The following is a 24773-nucleotide window of genomic DNA, read 5'->3' as shown; positions in this document are numbered from 1 at the left end:
TACTTGAACGCAAAGGTCAAACTTTGAAAAATGTGAATAAATTAGTGTGCACAGCATCGTTTTGAATAAACCAGCGCACAGAGCTTTGACATGATCTGCCACAGAAAGTCTTGTAGGCAGACTCTGAATGATAATGGATTACAGACAACTTCCTCTAAACAACAATCCAGAATCTCTCAGACAGCGGCCAAGATTAGCCTATTGCACAACGCACCATTCCTCTCTCGTTTTAAAAGCTTTCCAACCATTTCACAATCATCACTACTCCAAAGCAAACAAATACTCCTACTCAGCTAAGTTGCCCAATGACCCCGCTTCTGAGAAGTTGAAAGGCAAGCCCGTTTTGCCCTGAAATACTCCTATTTTGTGCGCTGGACTTGTAGAGCCAGTAGCAGTCAAAACAACCGCTTGGACGCCCAACTCCACTATTGCCTGCACCGCGCCTTGCTCTCTTCCCACTGCACCATGTAACAATGGGAATTAGTTAAAACAAACGACATCTCCTCTATTACTTTTCCTTCATTTGCTATGCAAGCATCGCAAGGAGCGCGTGTTCATCCTTTTCTCTTGAGACACAACCTGCCAGCACAGCAGAGATGAGAAGCGTAAGGAGCGCTGCTGCTGCCTCGACAGAAACCAGCCAAAAAGATGGAGCTGTGAAAGGAGAGGGGGGAAGTGCAGAATCCAGATCACACAGAAGCGAAAGGATAAAGGTGACACCAAAACATTGGTAAGATATTGGCTTGTCCATCTACTGACATGCAGTGCAAAATCATTCTTTGTCTTTTTAGTGTTAAGTACCGGGATTCATCTGGGTGCAAGTGCACAAAACCACACCTTATTACAAAACGCTCCGTGCATGTCAGCCACGCTCACAAGAGCGAAAACAACAATAAACAAACCCAAAATAGAAGTTACAAAAGATGAAAAACAAATCAATGCCAAAAAAAAAAAAAAAAGCGGGGGAGGGATAAGGAAGCAGCTCAAATTTCTTGTCGTAAAGGAAAAGCTAACGTTCTTGTGCAACAAGATGACTCCGAAAAGCGGAGAACATGAACCAAAAAGCCTCAAGATCACTTTTTTTGCCATAATAGTGAAGAAGTATTTTTAAAGTAAAAAACAAACGATTTTAATATCTAACCCTGGTCTTTCTATCCACGATACTGGCCATGATGCTAATGGCTGTTGTTATCATTTAATACCTGTGAGGCTCAGTGCAGGATATTTGAATTAATGGAGGAAAAAACTACAATATCTATCACAGTTTAAGAGAAAAGAAAGAAGAAACAGAGGATGAAGAACTTTCTGTTCTAAACTCTTCACATATCTCTGTTTAACTTACTGGATTTATCTTCTCAAAACCCTGAAAGAGAAACTCTTTGTCCACCTTGTCAAACTGATTTGATGTTTTCTGAGGGGATTACAGGTTTAGTGAACAGAAGCAGTTCTGATACAGCGTATTTACATTTCTCTAAGAAATCTGACTTCCCACCACAAAAACATTTTGATTGATCGATTCTCACATGTTCAAAGCATCAGCTGGCTCACTGGCAAGCTCACGGAGTTGTAAACAGGGAAACATCATCTGTAGGTAAATTTCTAGCAAAATCCCCAATACATTTCCTCTTCAACTTGTATCAGTTTTTTTTTTTTCAGTCAGTACCCTGAAAGGTGTTGTGGATCCAAAGAAGGCAAATAGAGCAGAATACCAGATACATGGAGGACACACTGCTGAGACATAAACCAGCAAAATGTACCCTGGGGTGCACCAAGGACGATATCGCTAAATGGTGAAGGGAAGGGATCGTCCTGCCCCACTCTGCGCTGGTGCGGCCTCACCTCAAGCACTGTGGGCAGTCTGGGCACTGCAGGAGGGGAAGACGCGTGAGGAGCGGCTGAAGTCACTTGTTTTGTTCAGCCTGGAGGAGATTTTGAAGCTGAGAGAGCAACAAAATGCCAACATTAACCAGTTGCTTTGTCACACGGAGCAGGGACACCCATACTCTGTTCTCTGCCTATCCACACAGCCCACAAGCGCTGCTTCTTCCTAAATCGGTTAGGCCTCTGGATACTCCCTAACACAAATAATACTGACTTAAAGTGTTTTACACCCTTCTCAGTATCGTTAATCCTCTTTAACAACCCCCCCTCCCCCCCCCCCCGCCATGATGAGGTGATAATTTGCTCTAAGCAATGTAACCAAGCTGACTGCAAGGTGTAAGCAGGGCTTGCAGCTTAGTTCAGGACGGGCACTGAGGATAAAGCAGAAGCAAAGCACAAGTATTTACATGTGCCTGTGGCAAAGAAATTGGGGTTTGAGGGAATAGAAGGAAAACACGCTGCAACAGGAGCGGGAGAAAGAGGGAGGGCAGAGGAGATGCGACGTGCTTATACAGGGAAGGACAAGAGTTCAGAACAAGAAGTTTCTGTCTAACTTGGTGAGGAAGAGCCAAGAGCTCTCATGAGACTGTGCTGATTCTAGTTGGATGCTCCCAGTAGGAAATACAAACTGGAACAAGTCCAGCTGATGGCCAGGGGCCTAGCACACGACCTGTGAGGAGCGAGGTTTGCTTGGCCTAAGACCAGAAGGCTGAAAATGGGGTGAAGCCACCTAAGGAGAGACGAGCAGAGAAGGCAGCACCAGGTGAAGTTCGCAGCAAAAGGACGTGAGGCAACTGACAAGTTGCACAGGAAATTCGGATTAGAGATTAGGAAAAGATTATTTTTTCCCGTGGGAGGTAAGCGCTGGAGCACTGGCCCAGAGAAGGGACGTCTGTCCCTAAGAGCTGCCCACAACTTCACTGGACAAGAACTGGAGCAAGGGCCAGATCCAGCTCCCAAGCCAGCCTTGCTTTGGTTTGGGGACCAGATCAGAGACTTCCAAGGGGCCCCTCCAACCCAAATCATCCCACGTTCTGTGCCCAGTCCCAAATCCAGGCTGAGAAGTGCCACATTCACAGCAATTAGCCAGACAAAGGGGAGCTGCTCCCATCTCCCTGAGAGATCCCATGCCAACACGGCAGAGCGGCCAGCTCAGCAAGCGACCATGGGGTGGCCGCCACCACCTGCCACCACGACCCACCATGTGGTGCCGAGCGGCCTGTGAGGGGCTTCAGAGATGCCTCACCAAGCACGGACCCCCGGCCAAAGGTCTTGCCAAAGAACATCGGTTTTTGAGGAGGAAAAACACCCCGTGCTGACCAGCACGAACTGAAGACATGTCCAAGAACAGCTCCAGTAAATGTTTAACACAGAGTTGAAAACGATGACGAAGTTCACAGACGGTGAGTGTATTTTATCCGCTTCGGATCTCTTTGCTCTGTGCAGATGAGCACGCTGGATTTTTATTACCTCTGCGTTCCTTCGCTGCATTTTTGAAGTAAAATATTTATACAGTCTCATGTTGCCTTTGACCACAAATATAAACGAGCAAAAATATTTTTAACTCTGCTCAATAGAGGAAAAGATGAATGTATAGGACTGGATCTCCCTGGGACACGGACTACAAGGAGTTTAGTGAACACTTTATGCAGATTCTCAGACTATGCAAACGTTTGCATTAGACAAATTTCTCTTTTGCAGTTAAAATTGATTTAAAAATTGATATAAAATTAACTTAAATTCTTCTGTGGTCTGATGCTGAGGATCTCCAGGGTAAATACCATATTTTAACAAACATATGTAAAAATCAGAAGGTCAAGAAAACAAGAGCAGTGAAGGAAGTGAGGGCTCAGGCTACTGCTGTAAAAAGCCAGGGAGGTAAAAAGGCTGAGCTCTGGAGAGGCCCGGGAGGAATTTACAGTGTTTATCAACAAACTCAGAAAGTTTACAGTGCCCAAAGGTACAAAGCTCAATCTTGCAAATCCTCCAGCATGATGCAAAAAAATAGTGACGAGTGAAAGATGGCTCTGGTTAATATTAAAATTTAACATCAGACAAGAAAGAGAGAAAATATGAACATTTATCTCTCTCGAGAAACTCTAGTGCATTTATTTCTGTATCAAATAAAGGTATTTTTCAACAGATGCCTTTTCCGCAACTCATCAAAATTAGAAGCATCTGCTATTTCCTGAACTTGGTTTACTGAACAACACAGCACAGTGCTAATGAAGATGAAACTCAAATGTCATCTAAAGAAGCAATTAAAAAAATAATTGATTTTTTTTTCCTACCCCACAAATGTTATTGTATTAAGCTCATGCTTGCTTGTCCTCAGGCACAGACTTCCTAGTGACTTACAGATGATTTTAAAGTCTGAACCATTATTGTTAATGCTGTGAACTATTTATAACCTCAATTTAAAAAGCCTCTTAATTTTTGGAAAATACACAAGAAACTGCAAGCACAAATCATGATCATTTCACCTTTTCAACGGAGTATTAAAAATTACCTCGATTAGAGCAAAATGACTACGAGTCAAGATGACACCTTTCCCCTTTATGCATACCAATTCAGCCCGTGATACCAGGAAAGTACTTCCAGGTTTTTGAGAAGAGAGAAGGTTTCCTCGTCTTCAAATGGGGTGAAACTATCCTAACAATTCATTTTGACATTAGAGTTTTGAGGTTTATAGGAAGCATTCTTTCACTACAAAACCATTTCAAAGCTGTATGTTCAAGACTAGGAAAAGAAAACAAACACTATATTTTTTGTTCCAATTTTGCTCCCGTGCTGATCTTCTCTCAGAGATTATGAGGACTTGAAAATAAACATGTAGCATTTTTGGAAAATCATTTCAAAAATAAAGAAACACAGCAGAAGGTTAATTCTGGAGATAGCTGATGAGCCACTTGGAACAAAAAGAGTCCAAAGGGAACCATTAGTTTTTCCATTCACAGCTTGGGATTAGTTTTCTAATTTCAGCTAAAAGAATAGAAAACATAAGGTGGTGACTGTCACCGAAAGACTGAAGCACATAAATGCACAAGTTATATTTAGATCTCTTCGTGAAATGTCGACTGTTAACCAGCATCGACAAATTAGTCTCTCACCACAGACAGATGAGCCAAATACCAGTCATCCATCAGAAGAACAGACATTTTTACACGTTTTTACGAGGTTATCCGACCCATCACTGTTGTTTCTGAACATGCTCCAAAGGGTTTTAAAGTTTTGAATGTAGGGTACGTAAGGCTACACACAGTTCTTTAAGAACTAAATGGCTGCGACGTTGATTACTTAGCTCCCACATACTACAAGCTAAACCTATATCATAGTCAAGCTTGATAAATGAGGCAGTTTTCTACTTCAGAAAGAGCCTGCATACCAAATTAGCTCAAGTTCAACAAGATGACAATAAATGTGTCTAAAATGATTTGGGAATGAAAAAAATAGTACAGTGAACAGATCACGTTACGACACTGTAGCATGTAAAAGCAAAAACAACTCAGTAATTGTTTATGCTGCTGCTGACTGCACAAAAGGACACTGTATGTGCTGTATTGGCAGTATTATATATTTAGGTTACTGGAACATGTTTATACTGCTAAAAGCCACATTCGATTCAGGCTCCACGTTAAAGAAATATCATTGCTTCTTACCAACTGAACTTACCTAAAAGCTGCCAGTAAAGGAGCATAAATTGAGTCTCCGTCATACACATACAAGTGGTCCCAACTGCACTCTGTGGCAAAGTGATTGAATCGAAGCCTGAGGATTGTGTTTGGCCTGCAAAAAAAAAATGATAATAAATTACAAAATTTTACTTAGCCACTCAACACACATGGCAAAATCCCTCCACACTCCTTTGGTGTGAAGCTCCCCTCTAAACAAGACTAAAACTGAGTCGCTTGGTGTAAACACAGATGCATCAAACATGCTGTGGCTTTCATTTTTGGTGTGCATGCACCCGTGGTATGAAGGACCAGATTCTTTATGATCAGCAAAATAACTGTGTCCTTAAATATTCCCCCACCACCGACAGCAGAAATTGAAGAGCACGCGCAACCAGCCCTCTGTTCTTTACCAGTACTGACTCCCCTAATGATAGGGCACTGCAAGGGGAAGCAAGGAAAATCTAACTGCACAACACATGTAAAGCACCACAGCCACCCTCAGGGAATTAACAAGCTCCCTTTTGCTTGTTCAAGGGATTTTATCCAGATTGACTTGACTATGATGGCCTCGGACTATTTATTTGCCTGGAAGCTGGCAGAAATCCTTCTTCTACTATTTTACACCCTATTACTTCTGCAGTTAGGCGTGACGACCCTCTTGAAAGAAGCCCATCTGAACTGGAGATCAGAAATAGGTTACAGTGGATGCTGACTAAAGACGTTCTCAGTCTCGGCCAAGAAAATGCAGAGGAGGCTTGTCTTCTACAGGACAGGAGGCTCTGGGGCTTTAGCTTTTGCCAAAAGGGAGGTCTTGAATCATTACTTGGGCTGCTGACATGCACCAGCCACTGCCCCTCACCCTTTACAAACGCGAGCCATATTCCTTGGTTCTCTTCTGGAGAACCACCACAAGCCACACTGGCACCAGCTGAGAATAAACAAGCTGGAAGTCCCAAAATGCAACTTGTTGAATGGCCCAGAGCACCCGATGGTAACACCTCCAGACAAGAAACGTCCGCTCTGCTGACTTAGTCAAGAGAAGACCAAAACGAGGCCTGATCCTGCGAGATGTATCAGCAGGAAAGGTGTTTTGCTCACTTGATGGGGAGATGGAAGCAGCAGTTCAGGTACCAAAACTGGTCAGCGTTTCTTTTATTCCACACCCAGAAGATGCTCCAAAAGCCATAACCACGTAATGAACCATGGATACCGTTAAGTTTCGTGGCTCATACAAAAAGATGCATCTAAAGATAATCCCTCTTGATCCGCAGCAGGTATCTAATTTAGCGCTCGGCTCAAGGAGAGTGAAAACACCAGCAGCTTTGTGCTTGGACCCTGAGATAAAAAAGGAAGCGAATCTATAGCTGTGCTTCTTTCTCCTACCCACGGTGACGGCTGTTGAAAGGATTGATGCAGGTGATTAGGATTTCTTCAACAGAACTGCCCTTGGGTTCAGATGAAATCGTTGTTCGTCCTAATCAAATAAATTAATAAAATGTCAGCCTGCCATAGAGTCCTTCCTTCTCACAGAAGGGGAATTCTTTAGGGAGTTATTCTGCCAAAGAATAATTTCTGGTAGGCACGCTGATCTTCTCCGGGCCTTTGGAAAAAGAGCGGCAGGTGTAAATCAAGGATAATGTCTTGCTTAAAGAAAAGGTACAAAGAGGACGTCATTATTTTAAAACAGAGCAGACTATGAAATCGTAGGGGGTTTGCTTCTATTTTAACGGTCTGACAGCTGCAGAGCAGAAAGGAATCCTTAATCAATAAAAGCTTTAGAGCAAGAACAAAAAGAAAGAACATCCATGCCACAGCTAACAACTCATTAACAGACAGCGCTCATTTGCAGAACTGCAAGGCACGGGGCTACAGGCTCTGCTCACCTGCCTTGTCTCGTGCTCCTGGGGAATAAAGGACAGCACACCCCCGGCACGAGGACACAGCACACACACCAGCCGAGAGTCAAGTAAGGTGTGAAAAGGAAGTATTTACAGGAACACGTGGCTTTTTACATCTGAATTTATCTAATACCTTCAGTTGCACGCTTCGGCTGTACCTTCACGTGCTAACCTCAAAAGCCCTCTACGTACCAGTGTGCTAGCACCGAGCTGGAGGCACTTAGCAGAATTTAACAGCTTCGCAGAAGCTGTTTTCCAAGCCCCGATCTCTCTGGGAATTTCACATTTGGCAGAGAGCTTCGACTATTTTCATGAGGGTGCATATTTCAGCTGGCTTAATCAGCATGATCACCTCCTTTCTGTTTAGCACCGTACTCTGACAGCAGGGTACAAACAATCAGAAGCAGGAAAAGGACATCTGCTTGAATGCCTGGCTACAAAAAGAGGAGGAACAATTCCGCACAGCTCTTTACAGCACCTAAGATCTCACTTCAAGCCTCACAAAGTGACTGTTCTCCAAGAAGCCTCTCTGGACTAGCAAACAAAGGCTGAAGGAGCTGTCACGGTGACATTATCAGGGACCCGTGAGCAGTGTCTCCCTTCTGATAAAAACATAAGGCAAATTACCCTCTAACGAGGAAAAAAAAAAAGCTATGAGGGTTAAGCTGATTATACAAGAATTGCTGGGGCTGTTTTGTCTGTAACAACATCCTTTCAAAACGTTTTTAAGTCGTAATTCTGAACTGGCTGCAGTTGCATTTTTACTACCTGCAAAAACGAAGGTGTTGCCACTTGCAGCACCTCACTTTGATCTTCACCACGGCAAAATGCTGGGCTCCTCATGCAGTTAGTAGCTAGTAGAAGGCCTCCGGTTCCAGCGTTGCGGACGGCTCTCTGGAATAGCTTAGCTTTTACCTTTGAGTGTCTTGGGAGCTTAGGTATTTAAGTTACTCATCCAAAATAAATGTCTGGAGTAGACAAAGTGAATACCATTCCACCCCCACCCACCAGGCCTCCTAAACCAAGAGAAGACTGAAGAAAAATATACCCTGGCATTTTAATAAGTTCTAAACCTCCAGGAGGCTGAGAGACCTCAGCCTAAAAGGCGTGCAATGCAAATTAAATCATTCGTGCTGTCACGTAACTTGTTCCCATCCACAAAGATTCAGGGAACAGTATGGAACGTGACTTAGCATCGAGCATCAGAACCGACCAAACCAAGTTTTAAAGACTTATACGGAAGGATTTTAGGGTCCTTGCATCAGCCTAGCACTATGAAAAATACCTTTCAACAAGTCGGGTGCTCGGAACCGCGGCACCATCCATCGGATGGCAGTCAGAGGAGGCACACTGAACGGGCTACTCCTAAAACCTCTGCCAGAGGTCACTGTAAACGATATGCAATCAAATACAGGAACAGCGGGGAGATGAAGGAAGAGGTCTGGAAGACTCCTCCCAATTTTAGAGGACCTTTGTAAAACGGATCAACGGTTCTCCTGACATCCTCACATGCAGCATTACAGAAACTGACTCTTCACGAACAAGTTTTAGCAGTTTGCTTTGTTTTGTTTCGTTTTTTTCATACTGCCAAAAGTTAACAGAGCGAATCCCAAACATTTGAATGTCCCCCTACATTAAGGGTTCATTTTTTTTATTCTTTATTTACACAGATGCATTTATTCTGATTTTCCACGCAGTTTCAATGAGCATATTTTATACAGCAAGCCGCAAATTCGGAAGGTAAGTTGCACAAGGTCAACAAAATAAACTTCTTTCACTAGAATAACCAACAAAAAAAGACCTCGGTGCACATAAACCTCACCAAAAGCCCAGATGTTTACTACACTCACCTTCCTTCAATGAGCCAGGTGCATTTTGTTTTGTATTTGTAGTTCCCAGGCCCATCCGTTACATACCCTGAAGGTCCGGTGAGTCTGTAAATAGAAAGTGATAAACACAAGCATTAGGCTCCAGTGTTTTAACACAAATAAAGGATATCCTGAATTTAGGAAGAGCCACCATGAGATTTTCACTTACTCATTAGCCATTAAAAACAAACCAACAACGCCACGTCAAACTGTCAGGATTCTCAAGTCTCTGTACACGCTTCCTGCTGCCTGTCCTTGCACAACGAGTAAAGAGTGATGGTTTTTCTATCAGACCGGTGGTATTTCAGATTAACACCCCGTTAACGAGACCTCTCCCAGGGCCTAACACACGGACTAACACAGCGCACAGCCAGCAAAAGGAATTTCCTAACGGGTCGTTTCCTACCACAGCATTTTCCTCCTGGAAGAGCTGCCCACCTGCTTCGCCCTGTCCGCACACAACGAAACCCAGAAGGGGACAGCACTGAAGCAGGGCTTCACATGCCCTGGGTAACACAGACCCTTTGTCAGGCTTCCCTGTACTGGTTTGCCCCGGGGGGGACTTAGAGCCCATGTTAGGTGCTCAAACGGAGAGAACTGAGAGGTGCCCGTGGCCACAACGGTGCCAAAATCACACCACCAACAGCCCCTGCCCGTATCAATCGCGGTGACAGCTTGGCAGTAGCAAAAGCCCAGGGATGTAAAAGCAGAAAGTAGAGTCGGACTCATTCATCCCAGTACACACCATCAACGCCAGCACTTAAAACCATTAAATGTTCAAGATGCCGCTGAAAGAGTGAAGGGAACCGAGCCAGTGGAGTAAGTAACTTTTATTTACATCTGCAAAATGTCACAGCACAAGTCCTGGGCAACTGCATTCGTCCGTGCTGCTTGCAGCCACGTCCAAAAAAGCAGCCACAAACCCACAGAAGGGCATCTGGACGAAAAGCTCACCAGCATAAGGTAAAACATATGTTGGAACTGTGCTTAACCCTTCGCTGCAGCACAGAGGAAACTGATATTCTTGCTTTTACTCCTGCTCAAAGCATGACAGCCACACAAACACACAGAGCGGGGCAAGCTGGAGGCAGCAGTCTGCTGGCTGCAGCTGTGACTTCTCTCTCCCGTGGATTTTAACTGGGTAGGTTTTCCCCAGAGCCCATGGACAGGAGTCGGTGGCAGCAGATCCGGTACATCGCTTGGGTTCCCAAAAACCAGGCACTGAGATTCTGCATCTTCTGCCTCCGCGCGGAGCCTGGCAGGAGCACACAGGGGCTGAAGACAAATGCAGGAGCCAGAGCATTCAGAGGCACGCTCCCACCTCACGTCAGAAACTCAAGATCAGTTTCAATAAAAAAGCTGAAGTGTAGCAAAAAGGGTTGAAAATAAAACTTAGTAGGGAAGGATGAAGTGAAACGGAAGCCGCACCACGTCGGGGCAGAGCTGGTGGAGGATTCCTGCCCATGGATGGCAGAAACTCCATCATCCACCCGTGGCTGGAGCTAATCAAAGCCTCCTGGAAACTTGCAATTGTCCTACTTAAAAAAGCTGCAGTACAACGAAAGCACTCTGCAAAATCTCATTTAGCAGAAAGAGAGAAGGAAGCAACCAATACCAGGAGTTCCCCAAAAGAGTACCTTGAAGCCCTTTTCTGGGTCTTTTTCTAGAGATCCATTAATACCATCCAACCTTTTTCAAATATCTTCACTGAGTCAAAAATGGGTTTCCAGAACCTTTTCTGCAGAGCATTTTAAGGTTCATTTCTGACCCCAAATAAATAAATAAAAGAACAACAAAGTCCATAGGTTTTTCAGAGCCGGCTTCCTCTTCCTCCACATTAACTTCTCACAACACTTTTCAGCTTCTGAAATTTAGTTCACGATTTTTTAAGGATGGTTACTGAGGTTCTGCAGATTTACATTTAGGCAAGTGAAGGAAAAGAAAACACAGTTTTCGGGAGCACCTTTCATGGTGACGTGCACGCACACATATTTTTAAAGGTTTGGCATCTTTGGAAATTCAAGCGATGTATCTATTGGCATAGGATTTGCAAAAATAGATGCAAATCCCAAAGCGTAGGGACTAATAGCTGGTCCTTTTGTCTAACAACAACAACAAAAAATCATCTTTTTGGAAATAACATCCTTGGAAAAGCTAGGAATCAAATTATATCAGTGCCTCAACGCTGCCAGCACTTTGCATGCCACCGAGAGTAAACAGACTTTGGAAACCTGAGCAAGTCTTGCAAGCTAAAAACAATCTTATGCAATCTGCCAAGCTCTCAGAAAGCCTCTGCTCAGAAAACTCTTTGAACAATTTTCTCTGGAAACAATTACTAAATCCTTCAGTGCAGAAACACGATCGAGAGCGATGCAAAAATAAAGAAAAAATCCCTTAAATCGCAGCCATGTCAGATCTCGGGAAAAACCTGAGCATTTCCACCCCGACGTAACTTACGGTCATAAGCAAAACCAAAACACGAAGTTTAGTTTTAAAAAAAATAACCAGTCGTATTTCATAGAATCATAGAAATAGAATCATAGAGGCTGGAAAAACCCTCTGAGATCACCTATTCCAACCGTCCACCTACCGCTACCGTCACGCACCGAACCACATCCCCAAGCACCGCGTCCAACCTTGCCTTGAACACCCCCAGGGACGGTGACGCCACCACCTCCCTGGGCACCCCGTTCGTTTTCCCTGATATGCTGCTAATGAAATGCTTCTCAGGAAGTTACTCTGACGCCTTACCAAGCTTTAAAAACAGCTGCCATTACGGACATATAAAGGATACTGGAAAAAAAATTCAAGCTTCTGAAAGCTTCGTGCTCAGTACCTGTGGGCACTGATACCTAGGGAGCTTCCTAGACAACGTTTTGTTTTTTTTCTACAAGAAAAGGCTCGGGAAGGGAATACGTGAGGAATTCAAGGAGGGAAAACTCCCCGGGAGCAAAGAACTTGAAGGCAGGACATTTCCATGGGGCTATGCTCTCAGGACATACAACAAAAAAAGTCCTAACCCCAGGTAGTGTACTACCAGGGAACAGAGTCTTTTCCCTACTAAACTCTAGGAATGTGACGTCCCAAGGATATTGTGCCATTTTCCGCTGGTGTTCTCCCAGCCCTCAACTCTTTATTGTGCACATTTCTAATTTTATCACCCAAATGCATGATCAGCACCATGAAGTTTGGGGAGGTGTCAGCTCCCATTTTATCTTGCTAATCGCATGCCCTCGATGGGCTCTCCCTACACATACCTGTGCTACTCGGGGGTTACGTCCACGCTGCTGCCCCCTCTGACCACAAAAAAGGGGCATTTATGTGATGCAGACGCAGGTGAAAGGCACGTGCACAGCACAGGTAACACCTCAGCACCTACAAACTTCAATATTGACTTGAAAACCACCAGGGTGCAAAAGCTATACTGCAAATTTCCGGTCACAAAACTCAGACTTGAGCACGTCTCTTGCTGCTCGTGTGCACGCAGACACGGCTCAAGGCTTGCTCCAAACACTACCAGGCACCAAGAGCGTGACTTATAACCCGTGTAAATTTTGCACTGATTTTCACCAAGGCATACCAGATAAATCCCTGTGCTTTTCACGACATGAGTAACAGGAGAAGCGCCCATTTCTTCAACACAAATTAGCACACACCGACAAAGTTCCTTCTGAGAACATGAACTGCACAAGCAGGCAGAGTCCAAGCTGTTACCTAATTACCATCTAATAAACCAAAGCTAACAGCTAAGTGCAAAGCCACAGACACAGAACGGCTCAGACCTTAGGAGTAAATCATCTTGAGGCACTTACTTCCGAAACATCACAACGTCAGAGGTACACGGGCAGGGAATATATTGAATATATTGAATATATCCAGAGTATTACCGAAGAGGAGATGCAACTCGCTTTTCCTTCACCACTCGCCAGAGAAGGAGAGGGGGCTGCTTGGGCTTCTAGGGCGCATTAATCCTTAACCTTAATCCTTAACCTCTGTGGGGTCAGCAAGGGATCTCAGAACGGTTTGTGTTGCTTTCAGTGGGACTGCAGCGATGCTTGTATGGCCACAGCCGACGCTTTAGGATGCTCACTAGAGTTTTGGCACAGCCTTGCTGTTAAAAACAAACAGAAAACACCCAAGCCCACAATGGCTCGCCCTAATTTTGAAATTGCTAAAACTAGAGACTGATGCAAACGAGGAGTTCCCCTCCTCTCTCCCTTTTCTTTCCCAAGTGCTGCTGCCTCAAGAAAGCCCCAATTAAAAGCCATTGTTTCGGGTAAATCTGAAGTTGCATCCGCTAAAGAAAGGGCTGTTACGGCCTATTATCAGAACAATGGCATTCTCTCCAAAGTTGATTAACAACTTAGCTTTGTGTGTTTCTCAAAATAAAAATAAATAAATAAACACACAGATTTCAAGGGCTATATCCTTCTACGGTTTGCTATAAACAAATGCCCTAATTTACAGGCATGGAATAGCTATTAGCCGCATACAGAATGACAGAAACAGATACACAGATTTCCTTTTATCTATTTCCTGAATTTCTAGCATCACATCCCCTCTCTGCCAGCGAGGTGCCACTGCACAGGTGCAGCTCAAATGAAGTGATTCCTACACGCCAGCTCTCACACAGTTTGATAAGGATTTATAAACCCTCCCCAGGGATGGTCCACCCCAGCTTGCTACGACCCCAGCCGATCTGAACACTCAATTTTTGGAAACCAAGAGCTCAGCATTGCCACAACAGCATCATTTATTGCCACACCGTGTGCCACAGAGAGGCATACAACCATGAAATGCCTAGACAATATGGCAGTTTGCAAGCAAAAAGCCTTTTTAACCAATCTCATAGCAACCCATCGCTGTTCCAGCGCTTGCAAGACCATCCCCGGCATTGCCTTCATTGGGGTTTTCCTCCCAGAACTGGGTATTTCAAGGGTGCACCAGGCTTCTCTGCCAATCTCACCGAAGTCTGACAATCAGTCTACGCTCAATAGCTTCTGCTTTCATCCCTCTTTCCGTGGTACAGCTAAATTGATGCTGAAGAGCTGCCTTGCTTCGAAAAAAATCAGTGAGTGACACTGCTAATTTGATGTGGGAAACGTGGTTTCTTCAAAGGAGAGCTTAGCTTCGCCCTTCTCTGGGAGATATGTAAATAGATGAAAAGTGATTTCCTGGCTGCCAATCAGAGATAAGGGCAGAGCCTGCAAAGCCCAGCAACGCCTGAGAGGAAGGTCAGAGAAATTACAGCAGGTAGAAACGTATCCCCACAACCAGCAATTCTCCCAAATGTGCTTAATCCCTTTGTTCCTGGAATACCCACCTTGATCTAACAAACTGCTGCGCTCCCTACAAGCCCGAGCCAATGTTGACAGCCTCAGAGAGAGCAGGAGGCACAAATGCTCCAAGAGCCTTAAAAATCCCTACATCACCAAGCTGGAAACCACATATTTCCAACACTGCCTCTTCTGCAAAGGCTACGAACAGTATCTGCAGTAGGGTCCTGTTCCCGATGCTGTCCCAGCTCCTTCTCTTCTGCTGTCACCAAAGACAAATGCCACCAATGTCGGCTCTTTTGGGGCTGGCCGGCGCTTTGCATTTCAGCTCCTCTCTCTGTTAGAGGTTGCTTTCTCTCTTACCCTACAAATGCTGAAGTTACAATAAGTAAGGGAGTTGTATCCATGAAGAAACGGCACGACAAAACACCGCATTACCCAACCTCGACATTCAAGGCAACAGAAACAATGAAGGAAAAGCTGATTTCCCTCCCCAATGCCAATCCAACACACACTGGAAGCACTGAAAATCCATGCCAAATCCCAGAAAACATCAACATTTCCCCGTCTGACAGCCACAGGCTAAAGACTGCCTCCTCATCACACCTGAAGAACATGCTGTAGCTCCACCTGACGCTCCTGCCTCCGAACTGGTCCCACAATTACATTCTTATGGAAATCATCCCCAGTTTAGATTCCTATCTCCATTTCCTCCCTTTTATTCCTCTCCTTGTATCGGGATTTCCAGCCCCTCGCTGCCACGTGGCACTGACCGGAGCGCCCAGGCCGCAGGTAGGCCGGAGCCTCGAGCACCTCGCCTACTACAATTTCTTCCTCCCATTCAAACTCACTGTGAAGGGGAACACCAAACGATGGTGTTATTTATTATTATTCTGGGACCCTCTTCTTTAAACAAGCAGCGTTTTGGAGGTGCACATTTCCATGGCTTTGCTCTGCTGTCACCCTCACAAGACGCCGATCTCTGCCTCCACGCCTCAGCCAGAACTGTTCTGAGTCCGTGATTCCAGTCTCGGCTGTCGGTGAATGTTTCCAAAACATTTCTCCCAGTGCCTGTATTCCAGCCAGAAACAATTCCACGACAAAAGGCCCCTCGGATACCTCCCCCTGAAGCCCACCTTGACCTGAGGCAGCCGCCTTGCAGATGGCGGCCCTACAGCAGCTGTCTGTGAGGCTGATCTACCAGTCGCATTATGCTTTCCCCATCTGTTCACAAATCCATTTATTGGATCTCGGCCTCGTTCTTTGGAAGGAAAAGAATTCAGCTGCAGGCGTTCACGATGCCCAGAACAACTCGAGGCTTGTCCCCTGCCTGTGGTCCTGCACCTCACCCCATGCTAATGGCCAAAAAACTGAATGCCCTGCAAGCCCGAAGAAGGAGAAAGCACGTTATTGCCATTAGCACAGGGAACATTGAAAGCTAACGATGGAAGAGCTCCAGAGCCAGGCAGGTCCCGTCGAGGTCTACCACTGGATGGTCAAAAAAATTAATCACGTTAAATGATCTGGCCTGACTTCACCTAGTATAGAATATATAGCTAATATAGCATACAACATCATCTATGCATAAATAAAGCACGGACAGAAAAAATAATGGTTCTGAATATACCCAGGAGCATGGAAAAGAGCAAAACTTTTTTGTTTTTTAAATCTGTGTTCAAGTTCTAGCTTCTATTTTACCAAACTTTAGCTCCAATCGTCAAGTTTTTGTCTACTTTTCTACAGTGGGGCAAGGGCAAAGTGCTGTAGTGCTCCACTATTTTTTAGTTTCTAACTAGAATTTAAAAGGCAGTGCTCGTCCTATGCAACATTTTCTGCATTTCAATTCCTCCTTTTCCGTATTTTCTGCATTTATCAATAAGTTCATACCTATGAGATATCTAACTCGTGTTAGGGTAAAAAAAAATCAGTGTAATTTTAAGAGAAATGGGTCTCTACACACATTTGGCCTACACAGAATTTAAAACCAATTTAACACATACAAATTTTTCAACAACTTGCTAGCTTAGAGGCTTCAGAACACAAAATATTTTGCAGATGAGCTATTTTAGACTGTTTCGGGATATGGTTTGCTCTTCTGATTCTGCCGATCTGAACTCATTTTTCTAGCAGTTAACATCTTTTTGCTCATTATTCTGCCCTCCCTAAGTTAATTGTCATTCACACTTGGTTGCAAATAGCACCCAAGGTTTGTTGGATGATTTTTCAGCACTTTCCCAAAATTAGAAACGTTCAATTAATCAAAAACATATCTTAAGTACACGTATAAGCATCTCGATTGCAGTATATCACACCTGTGTACGTTGTAAATAAGCCATCGTAATTATAATTTTTCAACCACACGCACTCAGAAGTGATAGACACATCAATCTTCTCTGGGAGCTGAAGAGCACTTGGCTTCAATATGTTTTCAAGTCACCAGTCCTACACTTGAAGCCCAGGAAAAAGTGTTCAGTGGTGGCACGTGCAACTGAAAAGGGGCCGAGCTGCTGACTTCACCCTCCAGTCAGCTGCAAAATGAAATAAACCCGGTTTAAGGCCACCCCCGTGGAGCTGAGGACCCGCGTCCTTCTGTGGTTTGCTAAGACAAGGTCAAACTCCCAAGTCCAAGGAAAATCAAGCCAAGATCCTCCTAAACCACGACACCTGAAGCCAGGCGAAGCATGCCCAAAATCCTGGCCCCCCTCCAGTGATGCTGCTTTCTAGGGCAGGTGCTGAGCACCGAAACCGGGGTCAGCATTCCCAGAGAAGCTCCAGCCCGAGGTAAGTCGATTTTGCAGCAAAAAAAAAAAAAAGGAAAACGGAAAATACTGAGACAGCCTATAAATAAATATCACAACCTGACCCATTTTCCTGATAGGGGTAGAAATAATTCCTTTTATTTCCTGCCTGATGTTCGAAAATTTCTGAGCTACTAAGGAGCAGCATTACCTGCCGGGAAATGTTCCCAGGAAAAAAAAAGAAAAAGAAAAATCAATAGAAAGCGGCTTGGGGTGATGGTTCACATCCATTTGGTTCTGTCTGAAAAAAAAGGATTTTGATGCATATCCGCAGGTGTGGTTCATTAAAGAAATAAAATAGAGGTCCAAGACCCAGATGGGGTTCTGTGAACTTACACAGTGACAATCCCTAACAAATTTTAAAGCAGTTTCCTGGCTGAAACAGCACGGAGGAGGTTATGCAAAGAGCAGGAGATCGATATTGTAAGAGGAATCCAGCGGAACACGTGTTTTGGGCTGCCTGGGTTTGTTTCCATCGATTTGCTGCTGCAACAGCTTTTTATTCACAGGAGCTCCTGCACCCAGCAATGTGCGGAAAGTCGCAGCTTTTTCTTCTGCTCCTGGACACCAGCGACGTTCCACTGCAGCATTTGGCAACTTAGGCATCCAAAGCCAAATACAGCACGTTCATCCGAGTTTATCAGTGAAACAGATTTTCAGACAAATTTTTCATCTAATTATACCTTTAAAAAAAATGCTAATAAGGCAAAATGCTCTCTGGGATGCCACTAGGAGGAATAAGGCTACACCCATCGGAGCCCACAGAAGCACTCAGCATTAAAGTTAAACTTGAGACACCCAAGTGCATCCCCCTAGAAGTCTGTCATGAGGATATGCTGTCTGTCCCCCAGACATCCTTCTCCTCACATGTATTATATTAAAACATAAAAGGCGTTAAAGTATTATTTAGCTTTAAGAAAGGGACGGAGAAGGAATTAAGCGGAGAAGATGGAGAAATGCACGGAGTCCCGTAATAACCTGACCTTTTTGTTCCGTACGATTTTCTCGAGTCCCATTAAAATATTCTCTTCTGTACTCATTTCATTGAATTCTGCTCCCAAACACACCCTGTGCAGCCACATCAGCACTCTCCTGATGGTCCTCCCTGCACATTCAACCAAGGGGTCGATGGGCTGGGGGCTGCGATGGGCAGCTCACTGGGCTGAAAGGGGGCTGAAAGCAGCTCACCGCTGGCTCTCGACTGCAGAGCCCACTTCTGTCCTCTCCATCGAACGCTTTTTGGCAGCTGCAGAAGTAACCAGAGGTGAGCAGCCACCTCCTTAACATGCATATCTTACAGATAATCTTGGATATACCCAGAAGAAAGAAAGAAGGGAACAAAAGCCATCCCTTCTAATTTCTGGATTTGCATGGACTTGGCTTGCCCGTCCGCACGTGGTAGAGAACTGTAATCATCCTCCCTGCACATCTCGTGCATCGGTCCTTCCCCCCTTCCCTCCCATTTTCCACTTCAAGCCAGCTGCTCTCCCATCCCATGGTCTGTTCTGCTGAATTCCTGACGACAGCAAGAAGGATGACTGTAACCCCTAGCAGAAAAGTGAGCGGTATTTTCCCCCCGTGACTCAGTTTTAATGAAAGCAATTCGGTACAAAGTAGGGATAAAAACAACTCAATATTGAACACTTCAAATATCTTGTCAAGGCAGACGCATGCACTTAGCTTCCTGGTAAGTTCCCCATCGTTAGGTAGAACAAAACTCAGAAAATAATAAAAAATAAAACAAATGACTGGAGTTGAGGCAGCAGTGCCTTTACATACTAAAAACCCAAACTCTGAGCACTATAAAGCATCGTGTTCTTGCTCCTCTCCTGCTTCGGTGCTGCACAGTGCTGTGTACGTCCACATGCTGCACCCCCAGGCAGAGGCACCCCTGATGGGTTACATGCCAACGTGGGAAATCTGTCATCGGGATGGCAAACAAGGGAAAAGAAAAAGCATATTGAACGGTAAAGCTGCTTGAGAAGTAATTTATTATCAAAATGTAACCCTCACACACCCATGTGTTAGCAGCAAGCTGTATTTTCAGCAGAAACGCTGATGTTTAAGGTCTGCTCAGCACCACCGTGCATCCCTCAAGTGACAAAATCCACGCGTGCGAACACTGTTCCGTTAGATAAACTGGTGATGTTTTTTTTATTAAAAACTGGTGAAATTCCTCTGAAAGAATCAACAAATGTGATCAGCTCCATGACCGCACTGTGAATCCCTCATCTAACCACTGGTGTAAGGAAATGCCGCTTGGGACACGATGCTGTTGACGCCCACGAGATGGGAATTCCCCTCTTTTAGTTTATACCCAACCAGAGCCAGAATCCCAGCTTAGTGAAAGGAGAGAAGGCCACAGTTGGCGTAGACTTGATGGAATAAACTCAATCCCTTAAATCAACACTTGTACTGCTGGCACAGAGCAGCCGAGCCACTACGCAGCTCGCTCCACCAGCGAGCCTCAATTTTTCCACCAGCTCCTTGCAGGAATGAAGTAAGCCCACGCTGCTCAACCCAGCCCAACGTTTTATTAAAGAGCCCAAGAAAATCAATGGGACAATACCCAGCAACCCAACAAATCTCGGCTCCTGGAAGTGAAGATGTAAGGGGACTTTCAAGCATCATTCCTCAACCTCCCCATGCCCACCTGGCACGTGCCAGTGACTTAGCAGGAGCAGCCCTTCCAAGTCGGCTCTTCTCAGTTCCTGCAGCTAGGACAAGAGGGAACAGCCTCAAGGTGTGCCCGGGGAGGTTCAGGTGGGACATGAGGAGACATTTCTGCTCAGACAGAGCGGTCGGGTGTGGGGACGGGGTGACAGGGAGGTGGTGGCATCACCGTCCCTGGGGGTGGTCAAGGAAGGGTTGGACGTGGTCCTTGGGGACGTGGTTCGGTGGGTGACAGGGATGGTAGGGGGATGGTTGGACCTGATGAGTTGGAGGGTTTTTCCAACCCTAACAATTCTGCGATTCCGTTAAATGCATCAGCACACCAAATTATCATCACTACATCTTTCCTGGCGCACCAACTTAGATTCTAGGCTATTAAAACACCTAGCCTTGCTGCCTCAACTGCAATATAGGACATAGCAAGAAAAACTATACAGAAATAAGACAAACCCCCCTTTAAAAAAAATAAAAAGAGAGGTTTTGCATGATCTTTAACCAATTACAGGCTAAGAAACTGTTTTCTATTTGGAGCGAAGCTTGAAGATTCAAAAAGGAGGCACTTATTTGCACATAATGCAGAATTTACGGTCTGTGCCAATGCAGCCTTAGCAACAGCCAGGCTAAAATATCTCCATATCCAAGATCTGCTAGCGCTTCCCTACACGACAAACACCTCTCAAGTGTTTGTCTATGAAACAGCTCGGCGGAGCAGGGGAGGTCGCAGCCGCCAGCCCACTGATTTCGCAGCAGCAGAGGCGGGCGCGCACACAAGTCGCTTTTCTTTCTTTTCTTGTAGTAAGTCGGCATCTTAGCGCGCAGGTCTCTTGACAACCTCCACAGATGTTTGGTTTTTTTTTCCCCTTAAAATAAACAAATAAATAAAAAGGTAAAGCCGACCCAACAGGTGGGCTACGTAATGAACTCTGGGGTCAACCCACAAAGCGAGGCAATTGGGGGCGTCCTTGAGGAGCACCTGCAGAGCCCAAAGCCGTCCAGCGAAGGACCGGCCGCCCCCAGGGCTGCAAAAATCATTGTTTCCATCTCCGAAATGCCATATGCACCTCTCCCGACGCCTCTGAAATGACTTCAGAAGGAGTTATTCTTGGACGGCAGCGGGAAAAAATGAAATTCCATCTGCTCCCAACAGATTTGTGGCAACAAAAACAAAGACAGGGGCTGAACGCCGCTTATGCAAAGTTTTGAAATAACCCCTTTCTCTCTCTCTCTTCACTACCAGAGTTGATAGAGGCCGTATCTCAACTAACCTTTCCTGGGAAGAAAAAAGAAATCCTACTTTGTTATTTAGGATTTAGTCACCAAGCTCTTTCCTCGTTCCAGTAACGTCTACATTGACACTAACTAGGAATTCTGCACAAAATCTCCCGTTCACATTTTTTTTTTTGGTGAAGAACATCAAAAAAGGAATGATTGTGCCTTATCCCAGTTTCCCAGTTAGCTTCGTGCAGTTCCATTTAGTCACCTCTATACACAACCAACATGTCCTAAACCATAATTTGAAAGAGTAACACCGACCACCTACTGTAAGCACCCTTAAGCCCTGCAAGCCAACCTCACTCCTGCCTTTGAAGTGCTGAAAACAAGACTCAAACTTCTGATTTGCCAGGTCGGAAGGATTAAGAGCGGCTGTTCTGTGGCATCCTCCGGAGCAGGAACGTGTCACCTACTTCACGTCGAGTGCTTGGCTCCAACACTGCCCCATTATCCGCCCGCTGCCTTCCTGGGAGGACTCGGGAGGTGCTGACGTTATTCCCAAGCAGCTGGCTCCGGCATCCCACACGTGGGTCAAGTCCAGCGATGGCCAACCTGGGCGCCGACGAAGTGGTTTTCCCCCAGATTGTGCTTTTCTTCGTGGCCCAAAGCTGCTCTGCCCTGCTGTCGGGCAGATTAATGGTCAGGGCTGCAGCACCGAGCGCAATCTCGGTGAAAGGAGTAGTCATTTACGCTAGTTAACGCAATAAATGGTGTTAATACCAAATTTCAAGTTATTAAGAGGAGGGAAATTAAAGGTGAATGGCTTCCAGACCTAACAGATGTATCGATGCATCATAAGGTCAGTAACTTGCTCTCATTTGCTGCGCTTTAAATTAATCTGCCAGAGATAATTTACAGAACGAGGGCTAAGAAGTGAAGCAGCCGCGGTAATAAATTCCTCTCTGACACCTAAAACAAAGATACCACTCACTGGAAAGAAACGTTTTCAGGAACCGGTTTGTTCTTACACCAAAAACCCCTCTCCAAAGCAGACATAAAAATTCAGGTGGCTGGTGGCTCTTTTCATGTAAAGGTAGAACATCCCAAGGCAAAACATCCCAAGTTGGAAGGGAGCCACGAGGATGAGAGCCCAGCTCCCGGACCTGATACCTGACGGGATGAAGAAGTTTCACAGCGGATTCCACCAACTTCTTGGAACCATAACCTGCACACAACTCACTTGCAGCGCTCTCCAAGTGATGAACAGCAATAAAAAAGGGCTGTACAGGCAAGTAGAGGGGAAGGCGGTGCCCAGCTCCTGAGTGTCACAGCTCAGGACGAGCTCGGGGACAGCTCGAGCCGTCCCTGCACGCTGCCCCAGATCCACGAAGCCCCAGCGGGACGAGGACGTGGACCCAACTTGTTTTTCCCCTTCAGCCCACCCGCACAAACAGATGCGTTCTCGCCCCCAAGAGCTCGGCAGTGCTATTTGGAGAATTTAGCATCTCGTTATTTCATTTATTTGTTAGAGCCCGGTTTGGGAAAAGGGAGACAAAACTCGCTCCGAGCATTCGGGTTTTTATTTAGATTAAGCCAGGCTGTTCAGACTGGCTCGGAGTCAAATTGTTCCGTTAATTACAGTCCCTATTTTAGAGAAAGTGGAAACGCTCAGATTCTCCAGCTGCGTAGCTCTTTGCTTGGGGTTGGGAGTGTGTTTCTCATCTCAAGTTGAACGAGCAGAGTTTGAAAACACCCGACAGTTCTCCAACCAGGAGATGGCATTCCCTGGGAAACCAGTGCGTTTAAGTTTTAGCTGGAAAATTAAAGCCCGTTAAGCACTCACTGTTAATTAAATATTACAGGTGAGAAGGGTGAGGAGGCAGCAGCTGCCCTAGGGACAGCACGCCCTGGCTTTGCCACCTTTAAATTGGGGTTAATGGGCAATAACTCCCCAAAAGCAGTAAGGATCGGCGGCATTTAAACACTTCCCCATCGCCCACATAACAAAACACAGGGATTTTTTTTTTCCCCCTCCCTCCTAAACAACTGTCCACAAGGGCAGGTAGTCAAATGAGGAAAAAAGACTGACAAATAACCAATGCCCAGCATTTTAAGAGCTGGGCCACTCATTTAAAAGCCTAACTCGAACCTCCGTTTTCTTTCACGCGTGACCAACGATTTTCAAACGCGATCCGAGTGTTTCATGAACAGCCAACCCCCAAAATCCTTGAAAGCAGACTGGGCTCTTCAGCCAAAGGCAATCGTTAAACTCGCGCACCCGAGGCAGGACGAGAGCTTTGACAGCAGGAGCAAACAGGATGCTTTCGCCCCAAATTTGCAAGTTAAACACAGCGCAGATTGCTGCGGCTCCGGAACCCTAATGAATTTGGGGACTATTTGCATGGCGGCTTTACCGCCTCGATAAGGTGGAGGACTTCATCCTGTTAATGTTGGCTGGCACGAAAATCAATAAGCAATTCACACGTGGCGAGCGGGGAGTAAAAAGTCACAGCGGATCGACTTATTACGGGTTCCGATCGCTCCGTAGCGAACTGGAAAGCAGACGTCTTCCCATGGCTCTTCACCCGGGCTGCTCTGGAGCAGGAATTCTTTCCGCAGGAGCAGCGCTGCGACTCGTCAACAAGCAGACACCGCTCTGCCAAGCGAGCCCCGAAACCCCAAAGCCTGGTCCCTGCCGCTGATTTGCTGCGCGGCGTTCAGGAGCTTGCTTCATTTAGCCGCGTTTCCACGCTGACCAAACACGGAGGCACTGTCAGGGTGAGGTTTTACAAACAGAACCCTCGGGACAGCGAAGCAATACCTAGAAGTTACGGTAGTAGCCACGTTCTGCACTCAGGTTTTCAGAATTGTATTAAAAATGATCGCTTTTTGACCCAAAGAGGAATGTTACAAAAAGAAAAAAAGTAATTTATATAAATAAATCTAAGGAAAAAAAAGTGCTTTAGGGCCTTAGTACTTCTGTGCCCTACAGAAATTTCACCCGAATTTTTACTATTTAATAGTATATTTACTATTTATATTTAATCTATTAGTTATTTTTATCTATTTAACTGTTGTTGCACTGGCTTCACTATCCCTCACCAACAGCATCGCGAACCTGCGAGAGATCTTCTTTGAATGTTCTAAACCAGTAAAAGCAAAACCGATTGAAATGAACTTTTCAATCCCTTTAAGCACTTCTTGATCATATAAACAGTGATCGCAAGTGCTGTTGGGTCTGCCAAGCAAGAGACTGGAAGTGGAAGAGGCATTTTTAAGCAGAAAGCTCTGAAGAAATCCCTGAATTTCAAAAAAACACACCCCCCCAAACATAAATACATTACAAGCGAGGAAAAAGCTGGACTTCCTGCAAATAATCTTACATCCAGAGCAGGATGTGAGCCCCTGAAAAGGTCAGGTTTCCCTCCAAGTGGGATTTTTGGGTAGAAACACTTAACTTCAAACCGTGATGGAGAGCAAAGCCTGGTGAGAG

General features: G+C 45.3%; 1 protein-coding gene across 2 annotated transcripts in view; it reads right to left on the bottom strand.

The window, feature by feature from the left end:
- The window catches only part of ATRN (attractin), a 144754-nt gene that overhangs the window by 105309 nt on the left and 14672 nt on the right, over positions 1–24773 (bottom strand). For both annotated transcript variants that reach the window (XM_035323502.1, XM_035323503.1), the window contains exons 2-3: positions 9304–9387; positions 5554–5667 (exon numbers count right to left, since the gene is read on the bottom strand). In XM_035323502.1, coding sequence (XP_035179393.1) covers positions 5554–5667; positions 9304–9387 — 198 coding nt within the window. The remainder of the gene's footprint in view (positions 1–5553; positions 5668–9303; positions 9388–24773) is intronic.

This window comes from Oxyura jamaicensis, chromosome 4 (assembly GCF_011077185.1).
Source record: "Oxyura jamaicensis isolate SHBP4307 breed ruddy duck chromosome 4, BPBGC_Ojam_1.0, whole genome shotgun sequence".
Taxonomy (NCBI): Eukaryota; Metazoa; Chordata; class Aves; order Anseriformes; family Anatidae; genus Oxyura; species Oxyura jamaicensis.
This window is presented reverse-complemented; position numbering and strand designations above follow the sequence as displayed.